At 40.4% G+C, this 24,618-nt stretch overlaps 1 protein-coding gene across 3 annotated transcripts in view; it reads left to right on the top strand.

Annotated features, from left to right (window-relative positions):
* MTCL1 (microtubule crosslinking factor 1) overlaps nucleotides 1-24,618 on the top strand; it is a 48,825-nt gene that overhangs the window by 11,160 nt on the left and 13,047 nt on the right. For all 3 annotated transcript variants that reach the window (XM_032122111.1, XM_032122120.1, XM_032122128.1), the window contains 6 exons: nucleotides 4,786-4,878; nucleotides 7,694-7,924; nucleotides 9,492-9,680; nucleotides 15,813-15,980; nucleotides 19,819-20,073; nucleotides 24,118-24,423. In XM_032122111.1, coding sequence (XP_031978002.1) covers nucleotides 4,786-4,878; nucleotides 7,694-7,924; nucleotides 9,492-9,680; nucleotides 15,813-15,980; nucleotides 19,819-20,073; nucleotides 24,118-24,423 — 1,242 coding nt within the window. The remainder of the gene's footprint in view (nucleotides 1-4,785; nucleotides 4,879-7,693; nucleotides 7,925-9,491; nucleotides 9,681-15,812; nucleotides 15,981-19,818; nucleotides 20,074-24,117; nucleotides 24,424-24,618) is intronic.

The following is a 24,618-nucleotide window of genomic DNA, read 5'->3' as shown; positions in this document are numbered from 1 at the left end:
TACCAGTGGAATATCCATAAACGAAAGGCAGTTTCCTTAAGCAGTCTCCTCCTGTTTATTCAGAAGACATTCTGAAGAAGAAAAATGTCACTCTTTCAAATGACCAGATATGGCTTGTATTTGATATTTGATGCTTTAATTTGGAGCTGTATCTCCTAGTTCTCTTCCTTCAGGGAATATCAGTTCTGCCTTTACCTGAACAAGTGTATATCAAAGGCAAAAGCATCTGGCATTTCAGATTTTGATTATTTTAATACATGGCTTTTAAAGACTTGCACATTTGGTTCTGTGCAGAAAAATACCATAAAATCTCTGACACTCATAGGTTGTGGAAAAAGAACCACTGAAAGGAACTCATGTAAAAGGGGTGAATTGTCACCAGAGATTTAAAATAAAAGCAAATAGTCTGGAGAATGTGAGAGCATGTCTTAAACAACAAGTTTTCCTCAAGGTCTAGTAATAAAATAGGAATAGCACACACTGAAGAATAATTTCTTCTAAGCCATTCTTATATGTTTGGCCATTTTCCTTACTTACTCCGATATGAAATGTATAACTCTAAGTTAATTACTGGGTTAAGCGTGGACCAACCAGATGCAGTGATGTGCAAGTTAGGTAAGTCAATTTACTACCTGCTTTGAATCAAAACTTCTGTATGGATCCATTTTGGACATATGAGGAGAATTTTGATCTGCATTTTGAATGTTCTATTTTTTAACTAGTGCTGTTTCTGTGCAATTTTCATAATTCCGTGTGAGAGCCTTTCAGCTGTATGGTTTTTGCAGCAGGTCCCAGTCATGTGCTGAAAATTTGCACACCCATTTCTCTGGTTAAAGATTTTGTTTTCCCAGAAAGGAAACAGTGAATGGTTTATACATTGTGACTTTTTTTCTTCTGGTAAAAAAAGCAAACAGAACAACAACAACTAAGGACCACATAGAAAGTTGTATGTCTTACGCCCACTATTCCTCCAATGCAAAGTTGTGGGAAGAAGAAAGATAAACTGATGCTGTGATTATTCCTTCCCACCAAGATTAGGGGAAGCAAGAATAATTTACTTTGATGTATTGTATTCTTTCTTGCTATGTAAAGTTCTGTAGAGGTTGACAATATAATGGCTTAAAAGACCCTTTATGATGTAAATCTGGATGTCTGAGTCCTAACTGAACTTGGTGAGGCTTTGTATACTATCCATATAATGAGATGGATTTTTAAAGACTTGGAGCAAAGTGTTCTGTGTTTTCCCAAACTCAGGGACCTTTCATATAAGCATAGACAAATAATCACACAGCTGCCTATTGCCTATTCTACACTAGGAAATGGAATATATGTCATCTATTTTTAAGGGGTGAGAAGAAGGGTACATCTTCAGAAGCAGCCTCTGCAAATTCAGTTAGATGTAAATTGCATGTAAAAAACATTGCAAAAGGCACTGGAACTTTCTTTGTGATTGTTGCATGCAATGGTCAGCTGTCAAAGTGTGAAAAAGTAGCAATTTTTAAACTATGTGTTCAAATGTAAGATCCAAATATCAAAGCATTATAATGTAGCTTTAGAGGAGGAGCATAAAATATTCATCTTTTGACTTCCTTGGAATTGCACGCAAATGCTGGAGAGCATCATTCTACCCTGGCTCCTCAGGCCTTATTTTGTTTGATCATTTCTGGGGAAAAAAAAAAGCTTAAGAGAAAGATTCCATGAAATTTCATGTTCATGGTTGTTGCATATAAATTGATTAAGTTTGCAGGCGAATTGAGATTGTAATTAGCTACGGTAAAATGGAGAAAACAGACAAGTAAAACCCAGCCTTGTCTTGGATGGCAATCTTGTAAATACAAGTCATGGCAGAAATGTGGGATTGTGTGAGCTGGAAAGTAACCTGAAAAGCTGTGAACACTGAGAGGGGAGAAAAGGGGTCAGTACAGTGAGGGAGCGGTGGCGAAGTCCCCAGGCATGGATGACTTTCTCTGCACGTCCTCTTGAGGTAAAGACACCGGCATGGATTAGCTTGCTCTGGAGTGATAACAGGTGAGATAAAAGGACTGAGCAGAAGGATTTGGCAGTGCCTGTCTGAGGGCACAGGAGTGGAGGTGCATCTGGTAATGCAATAACTGGGGTACATGGGAAACCATTAGTCGGTGTTGAGCTGTGAATGAGTGCAGCTGTTTCTGTGGTGCTGTGGTAGAGTAGCACTAGCTCGTAGTTCCCATGGTATTGTGTTTGTATGTCCGGTTGTAGTGAGTTTGTGTCTGTTCTGTGGTGTCAGTACATTGTGTGGTGGCTGTAATATTCGGGGTGTTTTCCATTTGTGTAGCATTCCTTAATGAGAACAAAGGAAACAACGGAATATAACAGGTTGTCAACTTTTGTGTCCATTTTGTAGTAGTGTTGCTTTACAGAACAAAACAAAACCACAGTTGTGCCACATGCTATACCCTGCTGATTGTATGATAGGGGACTGATTTCCACGTATAAACATACAGACATCCATCAGTGCAGTACCAGGTACCTGAACTGCATACACAAATATTACATGATACATTTCTAAATATTATTCATTCACTATCCTAATAGATTGTTTAGCAGCAATCTATTAGGCACTTAGGCAGCCTTACCTCCCATTATTTGAAGAGTGCAGATATCCCAGTGCATCTGGTAGAAATGGCATTGTATTTAATTATAGACTAGGAAGAGTTCTCAGGTTGCATTGGAAGGAAAAAGGTGTGCAGCTCTGCATTCATGCACTAGCTGCTTTTCAACTTTAATTACAAAAATGTATTGTCCTTAAAGAGGCAAAGCAGTTGTGACGTGATTTTCACGCAGTGTGCCCGTGATACTGCATCTGCCTTTATGATACATTTAATTTCTTTTCAGTAATTCCAACAGTTACCATGTAATCCTAGCACCCAAGTTCCCTGAAACTTGGCTTTGCATGGGCTACATATTTACTAAAAATTTGGATGAGTTAATAATTTTGAATTCAGAGAGGGAAGGAACAGACTCTTTTTTTTAAATTATGCATTAATTAACTGATACATTGTTTTTTATTTGCCATCTTCCTAAAGAAGCCTGATCAGAATAAAGTAATGCAGAAAGTCCTGATGAAAGTAATTTTTCCTTTATTGCATGAGAGAATTAACAATTTACAAATGCTTGTGCAAAACTGACAAATCCCATCACAAGAAGTTCTTTTCAAATTACTTGTGAGACCAAATTTTGACCTTTTGCACTACAAAATGTCTGCAGACACATTACAGAGACAGATGAAATTGATAAGGCAGATAATGTTCTCTTAGTCACTTTATGTGTACCTTTCAGAGGGATGGAAGTGTCTTTTCCTCAGGTACAAAACAGACATGCACAAGTCAATAAATGACTCAAGTAAAGAAGGAACTGATAGGGCCCAGAAAGTATATGTAGGTCCTCTTCTGATTTTCAGCAGAGTATGGTCCTGCAGGTGGTTTTTGGGATACTTCCATTTGCCTTATCTCATTTTTCCCTAGAAGAGGAGTGAGGAGTGTCTGTTCCAGTGAGAAATACACTGTGAATAACCAAAATGTTCCAACAAGGGCTGTGTGGCCTGAACAGCAGCAGCTGCTGGCTTTGCTCTTGGGAAGTGGGACGAGTGCCTGGGGAGGGGGCGGGTGCCGGGGCCGATGCTTCAGGGAAATGGCAACACAGCCCAGGAGAGCAGTCCCACGACCTTCCTTATGTTCTTGCAGCTGCTGAGGTTGGAGTATGCAGGACATGGGCCAGCTGAGAATTTGGGATTACGCTTTGAAGCCTGAAGCAATCCTGTCTTTAAAAACATCTTTGCTCTGGGAAGTAAGAGTTTGGTGCTGTAGTGTTTTCTGTGGTCACACATGTGAAGAGGATGGCACCCAGCCAAGCATTGCTTTTGTACAGATAAATCAGTTTTAGCACCAATGTGAGAGACACAAAGTGAAGGGCACAGAAAGTTCTGATCAGCAGTATAAATGCCACAAGATTAATTAACGTAGTATAAATAATGAGATCTGACTCTGCCTTCTTGGGTCTTTATTTCTGAGTTAAGTAACTTTCAGGAGTGAAGTTGATGGGATGCCAAACTTAATGAGAACATGAAATTGAAGGTATTAAGATTAAAACAGTATCGGACCTGAAAGGGGGGATACTTAATTATTTTGGCCAGATATCAGGCTCACACAGCTTATCACTGTGACATTTTTGTAGTAATTATTTTGAGTAGAAATCACAGCATGAAGTTGACTTGTGCAAAGAGCTGTCTTGTATCTGAAGAAAGTGACCTTAGGTATGCTTAGCTGGTTTACTAAATGCTATCCCATTAACTGCCCAATCAAAACGGTTGCCAATGAGTAAGTAATTAGGTACAATATACATGCATTAGATTAATCTTGTGCAGAGATGTTAAAATTTTATAGCTTGTATTATGATGAAGAAATGTACCACCAAATACGTAATCCTGCAAACAGGAGTCTCAGCTATTCGAGTGCAAACCCAGAGCAGAGGCCTGAAGAGAATATGCAATATGTAACATCAGCATCCCAGCTTTAGTTTCCAGAAGCCACACAGGAAATTCCCGCACAGATTTAGGGCATTGCTATTTATTTGCACACTGTGCTTTGGTTTTAACTATTGATAACCCTGAGTTGTGCAGATGTCTGTCCTGCGGTTCTTTTCTTTTTCTTTTTTCCTTTCTTTTACACCCCGGAGACACATTTTCTGCTAAACCTATCCCTTTGTCCTGCTGATCAGCTCAGGGATTCCCATGTTTTACCTGTACAGAATGTATCGATACAGGAGCTTCAGGCTCAGCTTGAGCAGGAGACAAGACTTCACCGAGAGGAACAAGAAAAGTTTACAGAAAGGATCATCCAGGTAAATACAAAACCCACATGCTGGGAGAGACGCATGACCATCATGTGTGATGTGAGCCTGGTTTGTCAGGACTGTGGGAACTTGTGTCCTGATGCCTATGCCTGTCTGATCTTGTCTGAGTAAATGAAGAATCTGGAATCTGGGGAAATCTCAACTCAAGCCTCTTTTGCCACTTCAAATCTGGCTTCTCTGCTTGGTGGAGCGTTTTGTCCTCCCCTCTGCAGGGGAAATTGTGGTAGAGACATGAAATACTGCATGGAGAATTCTGTCACCCTTCAGCTCTCCGTGAGCTGGAGAAGGGTGCATTTGATCCCTGGGAGCTCAGTTCAGCTCTATACCTTATTCTGACTTCTCCTAGCCCAAAGAAAATCCAGCACTTCTCTGAAGTTAGAGGAGTTGTTATGCACACATAGCTGAGAAACAAATCAGGACATTCTTGTATTTCTCAGTATTCAATGCTTCCAATCTTCTTATTAATAACTGGTGAATAAATCATATTTTTTTACATGAGCTCCCTCTGCTCTTTTGAAGGCTGGAACAGATTAGTCAATCATTCTGTGATCTCTAGCTCCTAGAGCGAAAAAAATCTGTTGCTAATTTCTGCAGGCTGTTTGGTTCTTAACCGAAGTTTTCTTTTTAAATTTACTTTATAGACTAAATTCAGCATAATTGTTGCATACTGAAAAGAATTTTTCCTTGTGCCAACTAATCTCTTTATGCCCAAGTAGTATCTCTCAGTTTTTTCATAACTAACTTTAATTTTCAGTTGATCTCCACAGGAGCTTTCCACTGGAGCTTTTGAAGGCAACCAGTTAATTGATTTCCTTCCTAGTTGCCTTGGCTGTGAAAGCTTTTTGGAAGCTATGCCTGCCTCTTAAAGTTCTTTTCTTTTGCAATTGCTATCCATTGAAAAAGCATAATACTCTATAAATCTACTTCCACTAGGGTCTTCTGCAAGAATTCATGACACAGGGACTTGAAATATAACAGCTTGTAAAAACAATGACAAATGCACCAAAATCAAAGCTAGCTGTTCATGTTGACGGCCAGCAGAAATAGCAGAATAAAAGCATCTTCTGGATTCTTCATTTTTCTTCCAGATTATGCCCATCCTGTTGATAATGTACTTTTTTTATTAGCTTCCAGGATTGCTGGTGAAAATTACTCAGATTTTTGCTGTATTTAACCATAACTTCATCTGGTGGAAGAATCATCATCAAATCTACTTATTTCTTCCTGTAAAAATTAAATTTAAAATCAGCCTTTCTCTTATTATTTCACTTTTAGGAATGTTTAATGACATCAAATTAATGTGTGCTAGCAGTGTACAATCTCCATGAGTGTTATTCAGAGTTGTGTGTATGCGTTTCAGGCCATTATGACTAATTTTGTTCCACACTACTTTTAAGCTTCATTTTAAACACCTTTAAACTAGCAACTACTGTAAATAACTTCAATTTAATTGTGAACTTTTTTTAAGACATAGTAGCACAGATGGTAAAAATTTACATTATGCCAGAGCACATCATTTAGATGGCAGGCAAGTCCTTGGTAAATTGTCTAGTATGGACTGGTAGCCTGTTTCAGAAGCATCTGAATGCTGCCATGAAAATCAAACACATATTTCTTAGCAGTATTTATTGCTAGGTAGTCCTAGTCCCTGAAATATTCTTTATTCTTATGTGAACATTGTTTGTTGCAGGGTGCATTCCAATGGTTTGGATTGTTGTGGTCATTAGTGTACCGTGGCTTTCACAGATTTCATCTATGGAACTGGTCAGGAAAAAGGGAGGCTGTTGTTCTGCAGAATGGACAACAGAAACTGGCACCTGTAAACAGTGACTCTGTACTCATTTTCCATCTGCATTTTCTTCATCAATGAAGAAGCCACCGCTTGTTTGAAGTGGAAACATTTTCTCATCCATGCACAATATGAGATGTTGTACAACTAACTTGTACAAGTGCTTTTGGGTTCAGGTCATGCCGCAGTTTGATTTTTATATATTGGGGGAGAGGTCATGTTTAAAGAATGATGTTTCAGGCGGCCTTGCATTGAAACAGGTGTAATTATACGTGTCCTCTAAAGAATGAGCTCTTCTTGGTGTTTTTAGTACTAAGGCTGAGACATGTCGAATGCTGACTTACAATCTGTTCCTGTCTCTTCAGTTCCTGCTTGTGTCCCAGGTAGTCATGCCAGAATGAGAGACTGTTTAGTGTGGTATCATTCAGATGCCTTCAAGTATGAACTGCGAGAAGTGAGGGAGCAATTGTTGTATCTGAAGTACTGGAGGTGGTTTCTTCAGAAGTGTTGCCCTTCTAGAGGCAGAGGGAGACGTAGCCACTGTGGAAGGATTGAGTCTGTGGCTCTGGAGAGAAGTTGCAAGGAAAATATTTCAGGTTGTCTAAAGGGCAGCTGTGATCCCACCTTGTACGAATGGCTGCAAATGCATTTAGTGTGTGTGATATGTGCAGCAGTGTGGGCTGGTGGCTGTGCTGGGAACCTACTGCAGAGATACAATCAAGAGGGGGAGGAAAATATGAATACTATAAAATGTTCAACCAGCATCAGAGCTGTTGTACATCTTTGAAGTAAATATCCACTTCCATGGCAGGTTACTTTCATATGGTTATCTAAGCAAAACTTACCATGTGCTATCCTCTAATTTCCTTATTGAGTTTACTGAGCCAAACTCAATAGCTACTCACTACTGGTGAAAATTAGAGATTTCAGTTTGTCTCACCCAATGAAGTACAAGTCCTGGAGACTGCCCCAGGACACCACCCCACTGACATGTTGCCTGTTATTCCATTAAAGCTGGAGGAGGAGCATATGCAGACCCTGCGGAGGAAAGACTTGGAAGTGCAGAGCTTGACTTTGCAGAACAAACTGGAAGAGAAGACCTGGAGTCAGGAGAAAAATCTGCTGCAGCAAGAACTCAGGCATTTCAAGCAGGACACCTTTCTCCTGTATGTCAAACTGAAGTGGCTGCTGAAACACTGGCGGCAAGGCAAGCGAATGGAGGATGAAGGGGAGGACACATTAGAGGTAAGTGTCCCACCTTAACAACCCAGATGAGTGCTGGGATGTCCCTTCTTTAAGTGTAGACTTGAAATATGATGTGGCATCAGCAGCTTTAAAATTGCACATATGTTGAAAGGGGATGCAAATTAAACATGAAAGCTTAAGTTGGCTTATGCTGAAGTATATTCTGCATGATATGTTACAGATCACCCATCTTTAAATGGAAACCTCAAGTAGTACAAACAGCTGGTCCTGAAAAACTCTCTCATAGCAAATGCAAAATTAATTAGGTCTCAGAGATATGACTCCTGAGTAATTTTTTGAAAGCAAAAAAGCACATTAGCAAGGTGAGGGGGTCAAATATGTTTAGATGGATTGAGCTGTTGTTTTTCTCATCCCGTGCACAGGGGCTTACAAAGCCTTCAGCAATACAGACAGAGGGAAGCTCTGTTTCTGTGCTCACAGGAGAATTACACAGCTTCTTGTGGGAACTCACAGTGAATCATCCTTTTTTGTTCCCCCTCTCCATACATGCGTCTATCGCCGTCAGCAGCAGTACACCAGTCGTCATCACGGTGCTTTTCCAAGTAGAAAAATAGTAGGCTAAATCAAGATCAGGAATTTCAGAAGTACATGACAACCTGGAATCCCCAAGCTGACACATCTCAGCAGGGGTGTGGTTGCCAGCCAACACTCACTGTGAAGGAAGTGTTGAGTTGCACACCCAGAACTACCATTTGCTTCTTAGCTAAAGAAAAAAAAATAAAGTGTTTCCCCATTCTGATATTTTATACTAAATTCTTGAGAACAATAGATTTGTTTTGCAGGTTCATGTGATTCTGAAGCCATGTGGTAAGCAACAAAGTAATTTTTCTCAGTATTGTTGATGCTTTTGTGTGCCTAGTGTTTTTCAAGGTTTGCTGCGTTTGGCAGTACAAGTAACCTTTCAGGTCTGGTCAGAGTATGCTTAAGTTGAATACTCCAATGTTTTGTATTCTTAGATAAAGGGTGGATGAACATCTTTACTTTCATCTGCTGTGGTAATATGAGTCAGAAACAAGAGATGAGTAACTACTTAGAAGTAATTTTCTTCCACTTTACTTCAGCAGCATTAATTTGCTTCTGTGTAAACTGGCTCATCTTCTAATACCAAAAAGCTTTCATTTCTTGACTGTTCAGGATTTTTGTCTGGTTAATTTATAATCCGCCCAGCTCTAGTCATAATTGGAGTCACGTTTTGCTCATGCTTTGCAGAAAATAAAGTGATAGATTTGGATGCTTCCTAATCTCCATTGCTTCATCACACAATACACCAGTGTCTTTTAGTTTTTGATTAATATGTGATGGATTATATCCATCATATGACATTACACCCATCTCAGGTGCGTAGATCCCGTGTTACAGGCCTGTAGAGTGTTGTGTTCACATGTGCAATATGTCATATACCACCCAAAGATCAGTTCTGTAGCCTGAGTTGAAGTCAATATATGCCACCATGGAGATGCAGTCACTTCCCCTTGGTCCTTCCATAGATTTCTGGCCCCAGAGGTAAATGGCAAAAGCGTGTTCTGTGTTCCCTCTTGCATTCTAGATCGAGCACCCTGAGGCCCTCCCAGACTTGGGCATTCAGTCTGAGCAGAAGGCAAATGATGCAGAGAGAGAGGAGGAGGAAGAGGATGTTGTGTTTGCACTGACAGATTTCTCCCAGCGTCCCACCACGGAGAGCACTGATCATGGACCGCAGCTGCAGACTGCAGAATTACTGCAGCAGCAGAAGCAGGTACTACACCATTCATATATCTTGCCCTGGGAATGGAAACTCTGGATTTTTCGAGAGAGTTCTGTGCTGCTGTGTTAAATCACCTAGAATCATATTTGTGTAAACAATTCTAGCTACACAGCAATTAGAGTGAATTTCATCCATTATATTTATATTTAAATTTAATCATGAGCCACATGATTACTGTTCTTCTGTTGACAGATGCTATCAGTGAAAAATCCTATTTCCTCTTGTGGCTGTTTGCCCAGAAACATCTATCAGAATGTGATGGTCTGCAGAATTTACATGCTCCTCTTGTCTGAGCATACCTATTGTACTCTGCTGTCAAGCTTTTAGCAAGAACATGTGATTTTATTTCCCTTAAATAATTTAAGAAAGTAGCACATGTATTTAATGTTTCCCTTAGAGATGATGGGAAAACAATGTAAAAGTTCCTTCCTGTCACTGGGCTTGTTTTTAAAAGCCCAAAAGCAAATCATGCCAATTTTTCACTGGCATATCCTGTGCCCTGACTGTGTGTCAGAGCACTGCCATATATCCTAGCTTTTTCCTTTTTACATTTAATAAACTAACCATCCTAACAATACAAATAAAAAACATTCAATGGAGACAGATTTCTTATATTTTTAAAATGGAAACTGTTCATATGAGAGCATCCTGTTACATGGATTTATTTGCAATCCTATATAGAGTGGAGCTAGAATTCTATGTGAAAAACAAATTCAAGGAAAAAAAAGTCTTCAGTCTGTATGCCTGATGTCCCTTCTCTATCCAGGCCCTTGACTTGGGAGCCTGCTCCACAGTGACAGCTCTCAGGCAAATATGTACTCCCTATGATCACAACAGTTGGCTGGAGTCACTGCAGGGCCTGGGGATTGTGTGCCTCTTTGCATCTGAGTTCTTCACCTTGAATTCCCCTGACTCTCATGATTGTGGACAACCTGTTTGCTTACTGCCTATGTGTTGCAGCAGGCAACAGAAGCCTCTATCACATAAAAAGGATATTGTCTTACTATTATTTTCTGTGAAGTGTGCTACCAAGTTAGTATTCATTTGCTCAATTTGGCATTTGGAAAGGTTCCATCTTGCTGCCAACCCTGTCTTCCTCTCAGCAAGCTCTTTTCTGATGAAGGCTGTAGAAGGCCATGGAAGAGATGTTCTTGAACATGTCTAACTGCATTCCATCTGTAGACTGATTTATTCTAGAATTAGTAAAATAAATATATACCAAAATGCTGTTTCTGTACAAACTCTGTCATGTACTAACCTTCCATATAGATCTCTTAAAATAACCAAGAACATTCAAATGAATGATGTACTGTTTGAAATAATCATTGCTTAGGCATTGTTCTCAATTAAGGCGGCAGAAATTGGCAACAAATTGCTTATAATTCATTTTTATTTACATCACAGAAGTTCCAGCTAATCTTGCTTACAAAAATGATCTGTAGGAACTGACCACATCTTGGTACCCCTCATGGTAATGAATTGTGGATGATATCCAAATGAACTTGTCAAGATAAAACAGATTCCTTGCTTTCCAACCAGGAAAAACTGTTATTTCAACACAGCAAGAATGAATGGGTTTGCTAAATATTCCTTATTTTAAGCACTATTATTTGTTTTGCCTACGCTTGCTAGGGCATCTTCTCACAAGCACTGATGTGCTGAAAAACACACTGAGTTTTGAGGGGTTTTCTGCAGGTTCCTTAAGCCCACAGCTGGAAAAAAACACTGTTTATACAGGGAATTTGGAGTGAGTGGTGCAGCTGGAAGTCTCCAAGGTTTGTACCTGCCCAGGAGAACCCAAAGTTTCTGCATCTACCTGACAAGCTCCAAGATGAAATGCATCAGCACTTACTTCACATGAGGAATGAAATATTTAGTTAGTCTAGGAGTGGCTGAGATAACTAGGTCAGAAAAAATAACGGGCTTATGACAACCTGAGGTTACCCATATTTATTTTTAACATTTAATGTTAATATTTGATGGCTTGTATTTTCAGCCTGCACGCTTGCTGCTGACTGTTTTACCCTGCCTGGAAAGTGGAATTGTTTTGAGAAAAACTATAAACCCAGAGGCCTTAATTTCAACACGCAACTTTTAATTTTATATTACTGTGATTTGAGATACTCAGCTTGGTGGAAAGTATACCAATCCGGCTTGTCTGGGATTTTTATGTGGCCAGCGTGTGGAGGGATATAGGCATGGCAGAGCAGAAAGGGGAGAAAAAAGGTTAGTTGATGAGAGGCAGAGTAGATAGGAACTCTGAGAGGAGTCAACTCATCTTTCCCTGCATGGCATTGTCCCTTGGCTGGTAGCTGGGGGACACAGCAGAAAGAGTCAGGCAAGGTTAAGAGCCAGGCTGGAAGTTTGATCATGGGCAGGAGACAAACAGGTAAGTTGGACTGGGGGCACAGCAGAGGACAGCTTGCTGAAAGGCAGTGTTTCTATGTGTATGGCAAGAGATCAGGGAGAACAAGCCTGTGGATAAAGGAAGAGCTTTGTTTCAGTTGAATATAAAGGGTGAGATGCCTGTTAGATGTTGTAAGATAAGTAAGGAGAAAAGAATGTACACATCTGTGGTCCAGTGGAAAAAGCATCAAAAACAATACAGTAGTGTTGTTGCTGGGAGAGGTGTAAAGAAAATCCCCGATTTGATGTCTTTTCGCTCATACAATGTTTGTTTTCAAAGCTTAGCTAAGAGAAAAACCCAAAGGAATAGTCATTAAGCCCTAAATATACTAAAATGAGTTGCACCAAGATCCAGCTTATCTTTTGCCTAGATCTGTGATTAGACAGAAAAAAAACACAGGTTCTCATTTGCTGTTTAGTCTCCTGACCTTGTGTTCTTGAGTGACTGCTCTACTAAACTGCTTGTAATACCAGGCTGTGGCTAAAGTCTTCAGTGAAATTCTCAAGTGAAATTCTCAGAGAAAAATTAATTGTGATTAAAGCAGAACCAAACTGCAAACAGCTGCTCTTGTCCAAAATTTTTCTAGAGCTGAATGCTCCCATTTCTGTTGTTGACTCAATTTAGTAAATGCTCCAATGTCCTGGAATTTAATTGGAGTTTGCTACATAAAGGTTCTGCTCGTTGTCAGCTGTTTTTTCTATAAATCCAGAGCTGTGGATACAAGGCTTTAAACTTTTGTAAAGCCTTTGTAATTATCTTGTCTTGGATCAGTTGTGAATCAGTGAGGTTCCTCTAAGCTTTAAATTTTAGAAACAGCTAAGGTGCTAAAGAGGCATCTCCTTGCATGGGAGACTGTCCAGAGAATCACAGCCATGCCAAATTTCTGCTGTGCAACATGCCTGAAAGGAAGGGGAAGACTATAACAGTACTCGTTTTGTATTTACAGGACTTAGTCTTATGAAGAAGCTGTTCAGCAGTTTTGACAACAAAATCTAAAGCATGTCTAGATGTAAATATTGTATTTCAGAGCACATTCTCTCAAAAGTACTTTCTCTGTTCCCCAAAACCACTCCAGTTTGGCAAAACAGAAAAAAATAATTTCACAGACTTTTCCAACTTCAGACTGTAAATACAAAGTCATGCAGAAGAGACTTCTCTGCGTGAGTACAAAGTATGTAACCAAAATTGGATCTATATTGGCAAGGTAATTAAAATCCCAGCAAGCCAGGGGGCACCTGGGGTACTTGTCTCGTAACAGTGACATTGATGTAATGCCTCTAGAAATAAGAAATGCCCTCATCCCAGCAGGCTACAAACCTGCAATGAGGCTCTTTTGTCTCCTTTATGTGCTAGTCCATATCTTCTTTCTTTGCAAACCAAATTTTATAGGACCCTAAAATTATCAAATGTATGCACAGGAATGAGAGATGTAACTTGCTTTAGTGTCATTTGGTTTTATTTTTCTTCTCCCTCATTTCTCTTGTGGAACTTTTTGACTGCTTTGCCAGAGAAAGATTTATACAGCACACCAGAAAACACAGAACATGGTTCTTGAACGAAAGCACTTCACAGACATTTGGAGTTGAGGTTTTCAAAGAGGATGAGACCAGATTTTGATGCCTTCAGTACCCAGCAGCTTCTGTTATGACATTAATGGCAAAACTTCAAAGGAGTTCTCATTCTGATTATTACACAAGGGGCTTGAGATGTTTGGAGAATTTAGCCTTAATTAGGTAGTAGAATGAAAATGCATGGTGGAAACATAAAATCTCATTGCATATTGAATAGTAGGTGATCTTATATGCATGATGGAGACTGCTGCTGGATAGCAGGAAACTGCTAATTGGCATTAAATGTTAATGGAATTAATTCTGCTTCTGTGGGTGCATTTCTTGCAAAACCCCATCTTGTACACCATCACATTTCATTAGCCCAAACAGATAGGTCAGTGAATGAGCACCTGCAGTCATTTCCCTACATCTAGCATACTTTTGCTGATGCATTGAATAGCTTGGGAAAAGTAGACCACATTTGTTTGTTTTTTAAAGAAAAAAGGCACCTTGGCATGTTTGATCAGTGATTACAAAAATGGGTGAGATGGGTTCACTGATGCCAAAAATCTGATGAACATATGAAGTCAGCTTAGTTGTCTGCATAAAAATGTGTAAGTATTGCCACTGAAAAAAGCACATGACAATTATTTAGATTTTTGTGTACATCTGTTTACTTGTCTTCAAAGAAGCCCCCATGTAGTTACTTCATGAAATACCAGATAAGAGGAAATGCAGGAAGCCTTCACTTGGGAAAACAAATGGAAAATAAAGTCAATTACACTATCATGCAAGGATGGAGACAGCTAATCTGAGTCAGGCCTTCCCAATGAAGTTAACACACTCATGAGAACCAGGTGATTAAATGCTGAATTTGTTGAGTAAGCTCTCTCATTTCTCTGTCCATTCTGTGCCTGCTAGTCAAGAATAATTTTCACTAAAATATTTTCTAATCTGGATAACTTGTCATATACAATCTCTGGCTACTCCCTGGTGTTCGAGAAGCTTATTGGGAATATTTGATTTAAATTTTGGACAAATAAATAATATTATATATTTCTGTTTTCTGTTTCAATGACTCTAAAAAAAATGGTGGGAAACCTTTTCTTTTACTCATTCAGAACGAATATTTAGAAAACGTTTTTTGATATTTAACATAAAAATGACAGGTTTTGCAAGTGTCCAGAGAATCTGCAGAAAGTAAATGCCAAAACCAAGGGGAAAAAAATAAGGTTTGAGTAAGAATATGTGATATCAGCTCTGGGCTAGGCTTTTAATTTAGCTCCATTCTTGGCTTCTGGCTAGCAAAAGAGCTCTGACAACATTTTCAGTATGGCCATGACACTCTCAACAAGACATGGGTGGGGGTTTGATCTTTGATCCCCTCTGGAAGAGGGCAAGTGGCCTCCCTGGCCTTCATGCCTTTGGTACCAAGAAGGGTGCTGCTGCAAAGACAACCTGGGTGCAGCTGCCTGGCGTGGAGCAGGAATACAAAGTACAGACTACTGAAATACCTTAGCAGAGATACTCATCTCAAAACCTCACTTTATTTCCCAAAAGAATTTTATCTGATAATACAAAAGCATTGAAGATCAATCCCCTTTCTTTATATGTAGTTTACAAATATTTGGGATTCGATACTGAGCAATGACTGTATATGTGAGACAGCAACCTCAGGAATGATACTCTAACTTTCGTTTACAGTATTAAAAAAAAAGTTAGTAATGTCCTCAGTCCAGAAAGATGCCTAGTGCCTTCTTCAGGATGACTTAAGTATCTCTGGCTTTCAGGAAGCATCAGCACTAGAGCTAATGAGAAGTAGAATTGCAGAATCGCAGAATCATAGAACCATTTAGGTTGGGAAAGACCTTTAAGATCATCAACTCCAACCATAAGCCTAACACTGCCAATTCCACCGCTAAACCGCATCCCAAAGTGTCACATCCACACATCTTTTAAATACCTCCAGGGATGGTGACTCAACCACTTCCTGAGCAGCCTGTAGACAGAGAAGGCGTTGCTATTCTTGGTTTTCTCATGTAAAAGTTAGCCCAGGCACTTCCTCTTCCATGCAGAGGACACACAGTCATTTTTGCTCCTAAAAAATGAAACTGGAGATTAAAGCCAGCATCCAATGACAGCATTTTGTTTGCTTTGTTGTGGCAGGCAAGTGAAAACCGGAAGCTCCTGAACGCTCTGAAGGGTTTGCTGGATGACTTCCGCTCGGAGCTGCGGGATGAGGAGCGGGAGCGCCAGGGGCTCCAGCAGCAGTATGCCCTGCACAAGGCAGCCTGGGAGGTGGAAATGACTGAACTCAAGTGTCGCCTCGAACAGGTAACAGCCCCTGTGTCCAACACCTGTAAAGAACAGCTGAGGTGCTTAATGAAACAGGAAATTTATGACAAAGAGAAAAGGGACTTTATTTATGCATTTTATCCTGGTGTCTGAAAGCCCTCACCCGAAGCCTGACCAAAGCTTTGCCGCGTGAGTTGCCTCTTGGATTTCCAGTTGTCCCAGTACAAGGGCCCATGCAGTAGGCACTGTGAGGACAAAGGAACTGAACCTCTTGCTGTATTTTCTCAGCAGGCTTGGCTGGTAATGTATCAGCTGTGGTGATGAGACGTGGGTGTCTGTATTTATCGGAGAGAAAAATATCTTGATGTTGGCATGCTCACAACTGCAGTATTTGATGCATAGGAGAGAAAAGAGTGATTCGACAACACTGAAGTGATAGATCAATATATTAATATTAAACCAGCCATTCAAAGCTACCGGTTAGTGATGGATGGCACCCCAATGAAGAGAGAGCTCTAGCTACCTGCCATGGGATACTGTTAGAAGCATTTGTATAAAACCTGGTGCCAGGTGCTTCAGCGTCGTGTATGGCAGTTCACAGAAGATGTACTGTTTCTGAACCAGCATGAAAATAGATCAGCAAAAAACCCACAAGAATTCATTTCCAAAGCTGATGGCATAAAAGCTCTTGTTTTACACATTGAAGAGGGGAGAGGTGGGAGAATTAGTACATTCAGATCTTGAGAAAAATCGTTGAGCTTCTCTTCAGAAGGAAAATTTAATAAAAATATTCACTGTTGTGAGGGTGGTACATTTAGAAGTATTTGCTGAGCTATAGAGGCTCACTGTGATGCACAGAGCTGAGATGTGAGCAGTGCTTTTCCTGCCCAGGTACTGTGGGCTGCTTTCTCAGAATGAGGGGGGCAGCTTACATTTTTAGCAGAGTATTCTCCCAAAAGATTCTTAGCTCAGCTGCTTCTTAGCGCACAAGCATTTCCAAACAATGTATCACTTGAAAAAGGAAACAAAATCAGTTCCTGTTTTGGCTGTTTCTAATATATCTTGGTGACAGATTTACCTTAAGCTCAGGATGGCAACAAAGAACCATCAGAGAGTCTGACCATGAAACCGCCGAGCTTGCCTGCTCTGCCTTTGCATGGGCAGTAAACTTCCAGGCTGCCACTTTGGCTGGTGTTTGGCACCAGGACAGGGCTGCCACTTCTGCTCAGGAGTTTCCGCCCTTCCTTCTGGGGCTTTTACCAGGCTGTTTGCTACCTCCACTGCTCCACTGGTAGTAATGTATAACGCATGGTAATTACTGAGCCATAGGTGTTACTTTTTACATTTTTTCAAGCAAATGAGAAAAATGAACCTGGACAATATTTAAGAAATTAGACTTTCTTCCTTTGCCAATTCCCCACAACATTTCTGTTTCACAGTAAAAACAGGTCCCAAATGCAGTAGAAAAAAAGATAACACAACTTTAACCAAATAATAGCCAAGTCTTGTCAGGTTCATTTGTGTAGAAGGAGCTCTCATGATGCCATTTTGTTGTGTTGATGGGTGGTGATGAAGTTACCTCCCACCCTAAGTTTCTGCCAGCATCCTGACAGGCCCACAGAGGACCAAGGTCTTTCTATTCTCCACTGCTATCTTCACTTCTGCTGTTTTCCACCTTTTTTATGAAGCAGTAGGTCAATTAACAAAAGCATTTTCCTCAAGAGAGTCAATTCCTAATTAATAGTCACTGGCAATGGTTTTGCATTTTGATGCTTCAACTATCTCTGTATAGAAAAGAAAGAAAGAAAGAAAGAAAGAAAGAAAGAAAGAAAGAAAGAAAGAAAGAAAGAAAGAAAGAAAGAAAGAAAGAAAGAAAGAAAGAAAGAAAGAAAGAAAGAAAGAAAGAAAGAAAGAAAGAAAGAAAGAAAGAAAGAAAGAAAAGAAAGAAAGAAAAAGAAAGAAAAGGGAAAGAAAACTCTTCTGATATAAAACCACTGCGTATCAGAGATGACAATATACTGTTGCCTTCTGCCTTGGAGCTTTAACACTGCAAGATCATTAAAAATAAAATCTTGTCTGTCAGAAATGCATGTACATCTTATTTGGCAGAAGGATCCATAGGGATTGTTTTTAAAATAGGAAATAATGAGATTTCTCCCAAATATGAAATTGTGATAGTGCTGAGTCAATAAAGAATCGCTATAATTTTCAGCCTCCAGCTCATCAAGTGGAAAATCCTGGTGTTCTGGAACCTGTAAACTGAGAAAAGTTTGGAAGAAGGTGGGAGTTAATGTTAGGGGCCAAACCCTGTGTATGCTTTGAGAACTTGCATTAAGAACATGGGACCCATTAAAGGATATGGGAGTCCCTTACTAGGGCTCTGATCAATAGTCCAGCTTCAGGATGCCTGGGGGGAATAGAATATAATATAATATGTGGTGCACAGGTGTGATAAAGATGATGGCATGTCAACTTTGTTAAAATATGATGCTGCTCTGAGAATTGATTTTTTTGGTTGGTTGTTTCGTCATTTGAAAGAAAACAACTGGACTCTGGAAATTAGAGGTAGAAGACGCAGGTGTTTTAAGATTTCTTTGTCACTGCAAGTGGCTGTAACAGGATGTTCTCTGCAGCTCAGTACAATTTAAGTAACTCAAGCAATAATCTCTCAGTCAATTGTTTGGAGAGGCTGTTCCAGACACTAGTAAGCATCACTCCTGAATCCAGTCTGAACTTCTCTTTGCTTAGAAAGTTTCGGCCTTATTTTCCACATAGGGCAATGTGAATGTGTTGTCCTTCTCTCTTGCTAGAGGAACATGTTTCCCAGCTGACCTGCTGCCTCTCATTTTTGAGGACAACATTAGCTCCAGAGGCGGAAATGAGTTTTCACTGCTTTTCACTCCATTTCACCTGCAGAGCTAGGGGATGGAGATGTATCCCATTCTGAGTCACTCACACATCTACTGAGCTGTCAACAGAAGGTCGGGTTCCAAGGACAAATTCTTCACTTGCTTGAATTTACACAAAACAATTGACACTTTTTCCCTCTGACAACGGTCCAGCACTGGCCCAGCTAGACCAGAGAGGTTGTGCAATCTCTGCACTTGGAGGTTTTTCAGGATCCATCTGAACAAACTCCTGCACAACCCATTCTGATCTCAGAGTGTACCATGGTGGAAGCAGAAGGTTGGACTAGAGACTTCTGACACCCCATCAAGCCTATGTTTTCCTATGAATCCATTACCTTGGGCCAGCTCTTCTGATCTGATTGAGCTGACCCTTGATGATGCAATTGAAGAAGGGAGGGAAGGTGGCATCAGATAACTGCCCTTGAAATCAGTTCAGACTCCAGAACCTCAGAGGTGGGGGGATGATCTTGGTACATCTGCTGCTGCTGCTAACACCTTCTCTTGAGGGAGGGTCACACTGCTGAGGGTTGTTGTGGGAAAAGTCTCTTCAGAAGATGAATTCACTCTCCCCAGATTTCAGGTGCACTGAGTGAGAGCACAAAAGCAGAGCAGTAGCTGAGGACATGGTCCTGGCAATTGTCTCAGAGATAATGATGAGGTTGGAGTTTATCTCCATGTTTCCTTCATTGCTGCACCTATAATCCCATCAGAAAGATCATAATTGGTGCCTTAATAGCATGAATTGGTAGAGCTTGAGAAATTATCCCCTGGAGTTTTCACTGTCTTGATTTTAAAACTTTTTTCACACTGAACATATTTGATCATTTATAGAGATCCTAAGATCTAAGAATTGCTATAATCCTGCCATTACCATGGTGAAGTTAGGTCTTTAACTCAAATCCATTGTCAGACACAGGCTCTTACTGCAGAAAGTTTAGCATCCTAGTAACATTTGACTTTATTGCCAGCTGGAAGGGGAGAGTGAGAACACCTCCGGAGAAACAGGTCTCGCTTTGGATGCAAAGGGAGCTTTTAAAAGGGAAAGAGAGGAGCACAAGAAGCTTCTGGCTGACAGTCACAGTGTCGTGATGGACCTCCGCTGGCAAATCCAGCACAGTGAGAAGAACTGGAACCGGGAAAAGGTGGAGCTCTTGGACAGGCTTGATAGAGACCGGCGAGAATGGGACCGCCAAAAGAAGGAGCTGCTCAGGCGGATAGAGCAGGTAAGGAGTCCTCAGGTAAGGAGTCATCTTGGGTGAGCAATGCCTGTCTGAAGAAATGAGGCCACTGTACCATTACTACACTCAGGCCAAGCTCAAGCGGCGCAGGAACAATTTTGCTTCCTTGGCTACATCGATATTTCTCATGCTACAAAACAATTTATATACACAAGGGAGTAAAGGGAAAATGCTCATAATCCCTATAAAAGACCAGTTATGAGAACTCAGCTCTAGGTTAGAGGTCATTTCCTGCCTCATTTAAATTACCCTGGACAAGCACGGTCACATTCTGTTTGAAAGCTTTAGTGCTTCTCTGTGCTAAAACACTCAACCCACAGAGTTATTCAAGGTTTGGTATACAGTTTCCTGCTGAAAGAGACTGTTCATCTATGAATTAGCCACCAAAGATGCAGCTGCTGCAACTATTCAGTCTCAACTGAATTCTTTATCTCTGGAAAAGGAACACAGGGGTTAACATGAAGAGCCCTGACTGATAACACAGTTATCCGTTCTAAATATTCAGAAGAATATTGGTCACATTCATTTTGTGCAAACCTCTGTTATCATTTGCAAATCTGAGAAATGCATGCCTATCCCCTTGTTTTCATGCCTATCTGTATTTTCATCTGCTTAGTATTAGAAACAAGTAATGCCTAATGAATTTATTATCAGGTTGGAAGCCAAAAAAATGAAAAGTTTTTGACTGAACATTGTTCAGCTCTGGTCATGCATTCCAGGAAAAGCAAGAGAAACAACTGAAATTGTGGGTCCTCAACCAACTGAATGCTTTCCATCCTTAGGACATCACAAATGGGACCACGAGACACAGACAATGAACCCTTTCCAAAAACTGGTCATGAAGTTACGCTGGGCTTTCATCAGTTTAAACCTGTGAAGCCACTCTATGCTCTGCTCAAGTGTAATGCTCCCTAGAGAGCACGCACAAGTCTGGTGTGGCTCCATTTTTGATGGAAATGGTGTCAGGGCTGCAACAAGAAGTTAAAGAAAAGACACCAGGCTGAAAATATTATGTGTACAAGACTAAACCTTATTTTGAGCTGTGGCTGTTAACCACAGAGTAGCACTTAGGAAAATCCCATGCTCTGTGGGTATTTCCGAATCAATGCTAAAAGTGTAGGTCTGAGTGGGTGTGCCAAACATGCAGGTTTTACAGACCAAGAAAGGTGATTTTTGAGCTTCTAAATTTCAAAATATCAACAAATTCTGGATTTTTAAAATCTCCTATATATCTGAGTGATTTTGTGTGTACTTCATGCAGCTTGTTGAGCTAGCCCTTGTAATACAAGACAATAGTGCATCTCCTAAGATAAAACCATCTGAGCCTATGAGGCTTGTAGCAAAGCTCATCATGCAAAATTCCTGGTTTCCAGGGTTCAGTGTCAGAAGGTGCTTAGGCTTAACTGGGCTGGTTTGTAACTGTTGGGTTTCAGTGGCCAAACTACCTCCTATGGATTCTTCATTCACAATGGGAATTAAATAACCCTCAGAAAATTTTTCAATATGCCAAGGACATAGACAGAAATTTTCTTTGAGGAGACACTGGTACCTCTTTGGATATTTATTTTCCTGTCCTTATAAATTGTGGGGTTTTTAATATCATCTCTTAGGGGCATCCTCAATAGCTTGAGGGACTTAACCTGGTTACAGTCTGCTTTTTCTAGTTCCTGGGAATGGGGCACATTGAAAGAAGCCACAGAGAAATCCCTGTTAATGTTACCTAGCCTTTAATTCTCTTAAAACCTGATATAACCTCTCAGTGTCATCTTGGCAGAGCCTACAAAATAGCTCTTAGCTAGTGCTGGAACTGATTCCTTTTGTTACGTTCCTGAAACCTCTGGGCTTTAACTATATATTTACTGTGCCAACTGTACACAGAATTGGCAATGAATAGGGGAAATAGAAATTATTATATCAAGCTAATTTCAGAGGACTAGGTGACCAGAAATAGCATTTGAAATCTTGGCTACCTGCCTACAAACTTCATAACTCCATCTTTGCTTATAATCAAACATTTCCCTGTGTGACAGGAAGCTTCCAAATATTTGCAAGCTTTTAGTTGAATATCCTCTCAGATTGCAGTCATGCCCTGCTTTATATGGAAACAATTAGAATATCTCTGAAGTCCTACTCCCCAGGGTTTTAGTGTGTGTATTCCATGTATGGCAATACACAGAGGATGAGGAGACTACACCACTGTGTATGTTTGAAACAAAGCCTAAGAGATAGCAGAAGCATGTGTGCCAAATTTCATACTAATGCTTTATGCCTGCCTGCTTTCACACAGCTCCTGAATAATACATGTATGATAAGGGGGAAGTCACACCATTGTATAAAATATATAAAATACTTTACTCTGAATGGTGATGGGAATACTGCTTGCATATAAAAAACATGATGACCTACTTTGTTCAGAGCTCACAGTTGTTGTTTTTCCTTTTTAAGTACTCTGTCACTTTGTTTTCTCTTAGAGAATCTCCCTCTCCTGTGCTCCTAAACCTAATTGTGCACAGAGTACGCTGACAAGTATTTAAACCCACAAGATCATCTGTATAAAAAGTTGTGGGTTTAGAGGTATAAACACATGGGAACTCAAAAATTAGTCACTCTTGAAAAGTTAGGGTAGTACTTGTCACTTTAATTCTCCTGTCAGCTCTCTGAGGTTCAGAGAGTCAGGCAGTATCTGTACTGTTCTCTCATAAAGGTTTCCAAAACCTTGTCTTTATAGGATCTCTAAAAACCTGAAGGGCTTGCAATTGGAGCTATCTGTACAGAAAGCATGTAATTACCATTTCTCCTTGCTTTGGATCTTGCCCATATGCTCAGGAATGACCTCCAGGATCTCTTGATTTATACCTTCCAGCCCCTGTCTTTACGGGAGACTTCCTTTTAATAAAACTGTTTCAGATTTTGTGTATCATGAGCAAAACACTGAAGATGCATTTCCCTTTTTGTAGACCTGAATCAAGAAAAAAACCTCACTGTTTTCAGCTGAAGTGTAAATTTAATCATTTGGGTCCTAAAATGGTTTGGTCTAAATTAAGCAATTCAATATCCGTTTATTTTTCCAAACACAAGCAGCAAGATTAATATGTTTTGTAGGTCCTCAGTTTCCAGGACCCTAGTGAATGACTTGCATTTTCAGTTTATTGTCACTAATCTTAGCACACTGCTCTAGCAAAACATCAGAGTTCTTATCAGATTCCTGCAGTCATTTATCATGTTTGAAATTATCACTTACTTCACCCATCCTGTTGTGTTTACAGGTAAAAGAGAAGTTGATCACATAATCTAATTATAATATTGGCAATTTCACTAATGGTTCACCCTCTCTTCACCAGTTTTTGAGAAGTATAGAGTTAATGGCTTTGATGGCCTTCTATAAATACACATTTTCTCTGAACATGTTCTGCATGCCTAATTCATCCCTTTGACAATGTTTTGTACAAATAGTCAACTTCCCAGCCATGCATTCAGGCTAGGCCATTTATAAAACAAAGTTTTTCGTTTTTGTTAAGCATAATTTTCCACCCCTGGAAACAAGTGATGTACATAAAAGCACAATCTGTGTGTTGCTGACCAGAAGAAAAATGTGTTTGTTTGGATGAGAAGGCAATTCACTCACCCTTCCTTCAGCTTCTACTTGTATTGCTACCAAGATTGCTTTTAAATAACAGTCTGTGTTGATCTGTTTCTTTGAAAATCAGATTACAGACAGTTGCATTGTTTTGTATATGCACATATACACAGTGTGTATATATGTATACATATACATGTAAATAAGCAAAACTCCACATATACACATTTAGTCACTCAAAATCCCACGAGCAATAGCATCAAAGTTCTAGAGAAATCTCCCTTTGCGGAAGGACCAGTAGAGCAAGGCTGGTGTCTCCTGGCGGTGCACCCCTGGGGCAGGGTGGTAATCTGCAGGGCATGGGTGCCTTGCTCCTGGGGAAGGATGAGTTCTGCCAGATGCCATACACTGCAGAAGTAATTGCTGTTCCTTTTAATTTGCCTTGTCTCCAGCTTCAGAAAGAAGCGAGCCCACGGAGAGGAGGTGGTTTGGTGTGTGACCAGAACGAGAGCAGCCGTCGGCCGTTTACGCCCCAGGGGAACCTCCACGTGCCTCGTTCCATGGGGTCCAGGTCCTACTCTGATTCTGACACCATCCAGTTTGATGATCGGTCGCTGTCCAAGCTGAAGGAGAGCGACCGGTGCAGCGCCACAGAAAACCTCTTCCTGGAATCGCTGTCTCTCGATTCCCCTGACGAGCCCAACGAGCATCGTTCTCGGCAGCTGGAGCGGGAGAAATTCTTGACCGGATTAACGGAAGTATGAGCTCTTCTACATTTTATCATGCTGTCGTGTTATCTATTGTGTCAGAATTGGTACAGCTTCCCTGCTGTAGGAAGTGAGATATTGTGTCACAGGCACTGCTTACACTTACCCAGTAGTGAATTTGGTATGGACAGGTTTTCTTTCTTTGTTATGAGCTGATAAGACCAGTGTCAGTCACATGAGAAACTG

This window comes from Corvus moneduloides, chromosome 1 (genome assembly GCF_009650955.1).
Source record: "Corvus moneduloides isolate bCorMon1 chromosome 1, bCorMon1.pri, whole genome shotgun sequence".
Taxonomy (NCBI): Eukaryota; Metazoa; Chordata; class Aves; order Passeriformes; family Corvidae; genus Corvus; species Corvus moneduloides.
Note: the sequence above shows the minus strand (reverse complement) of the source record. Positions and strands in the feature narration are given on the sequence as shown.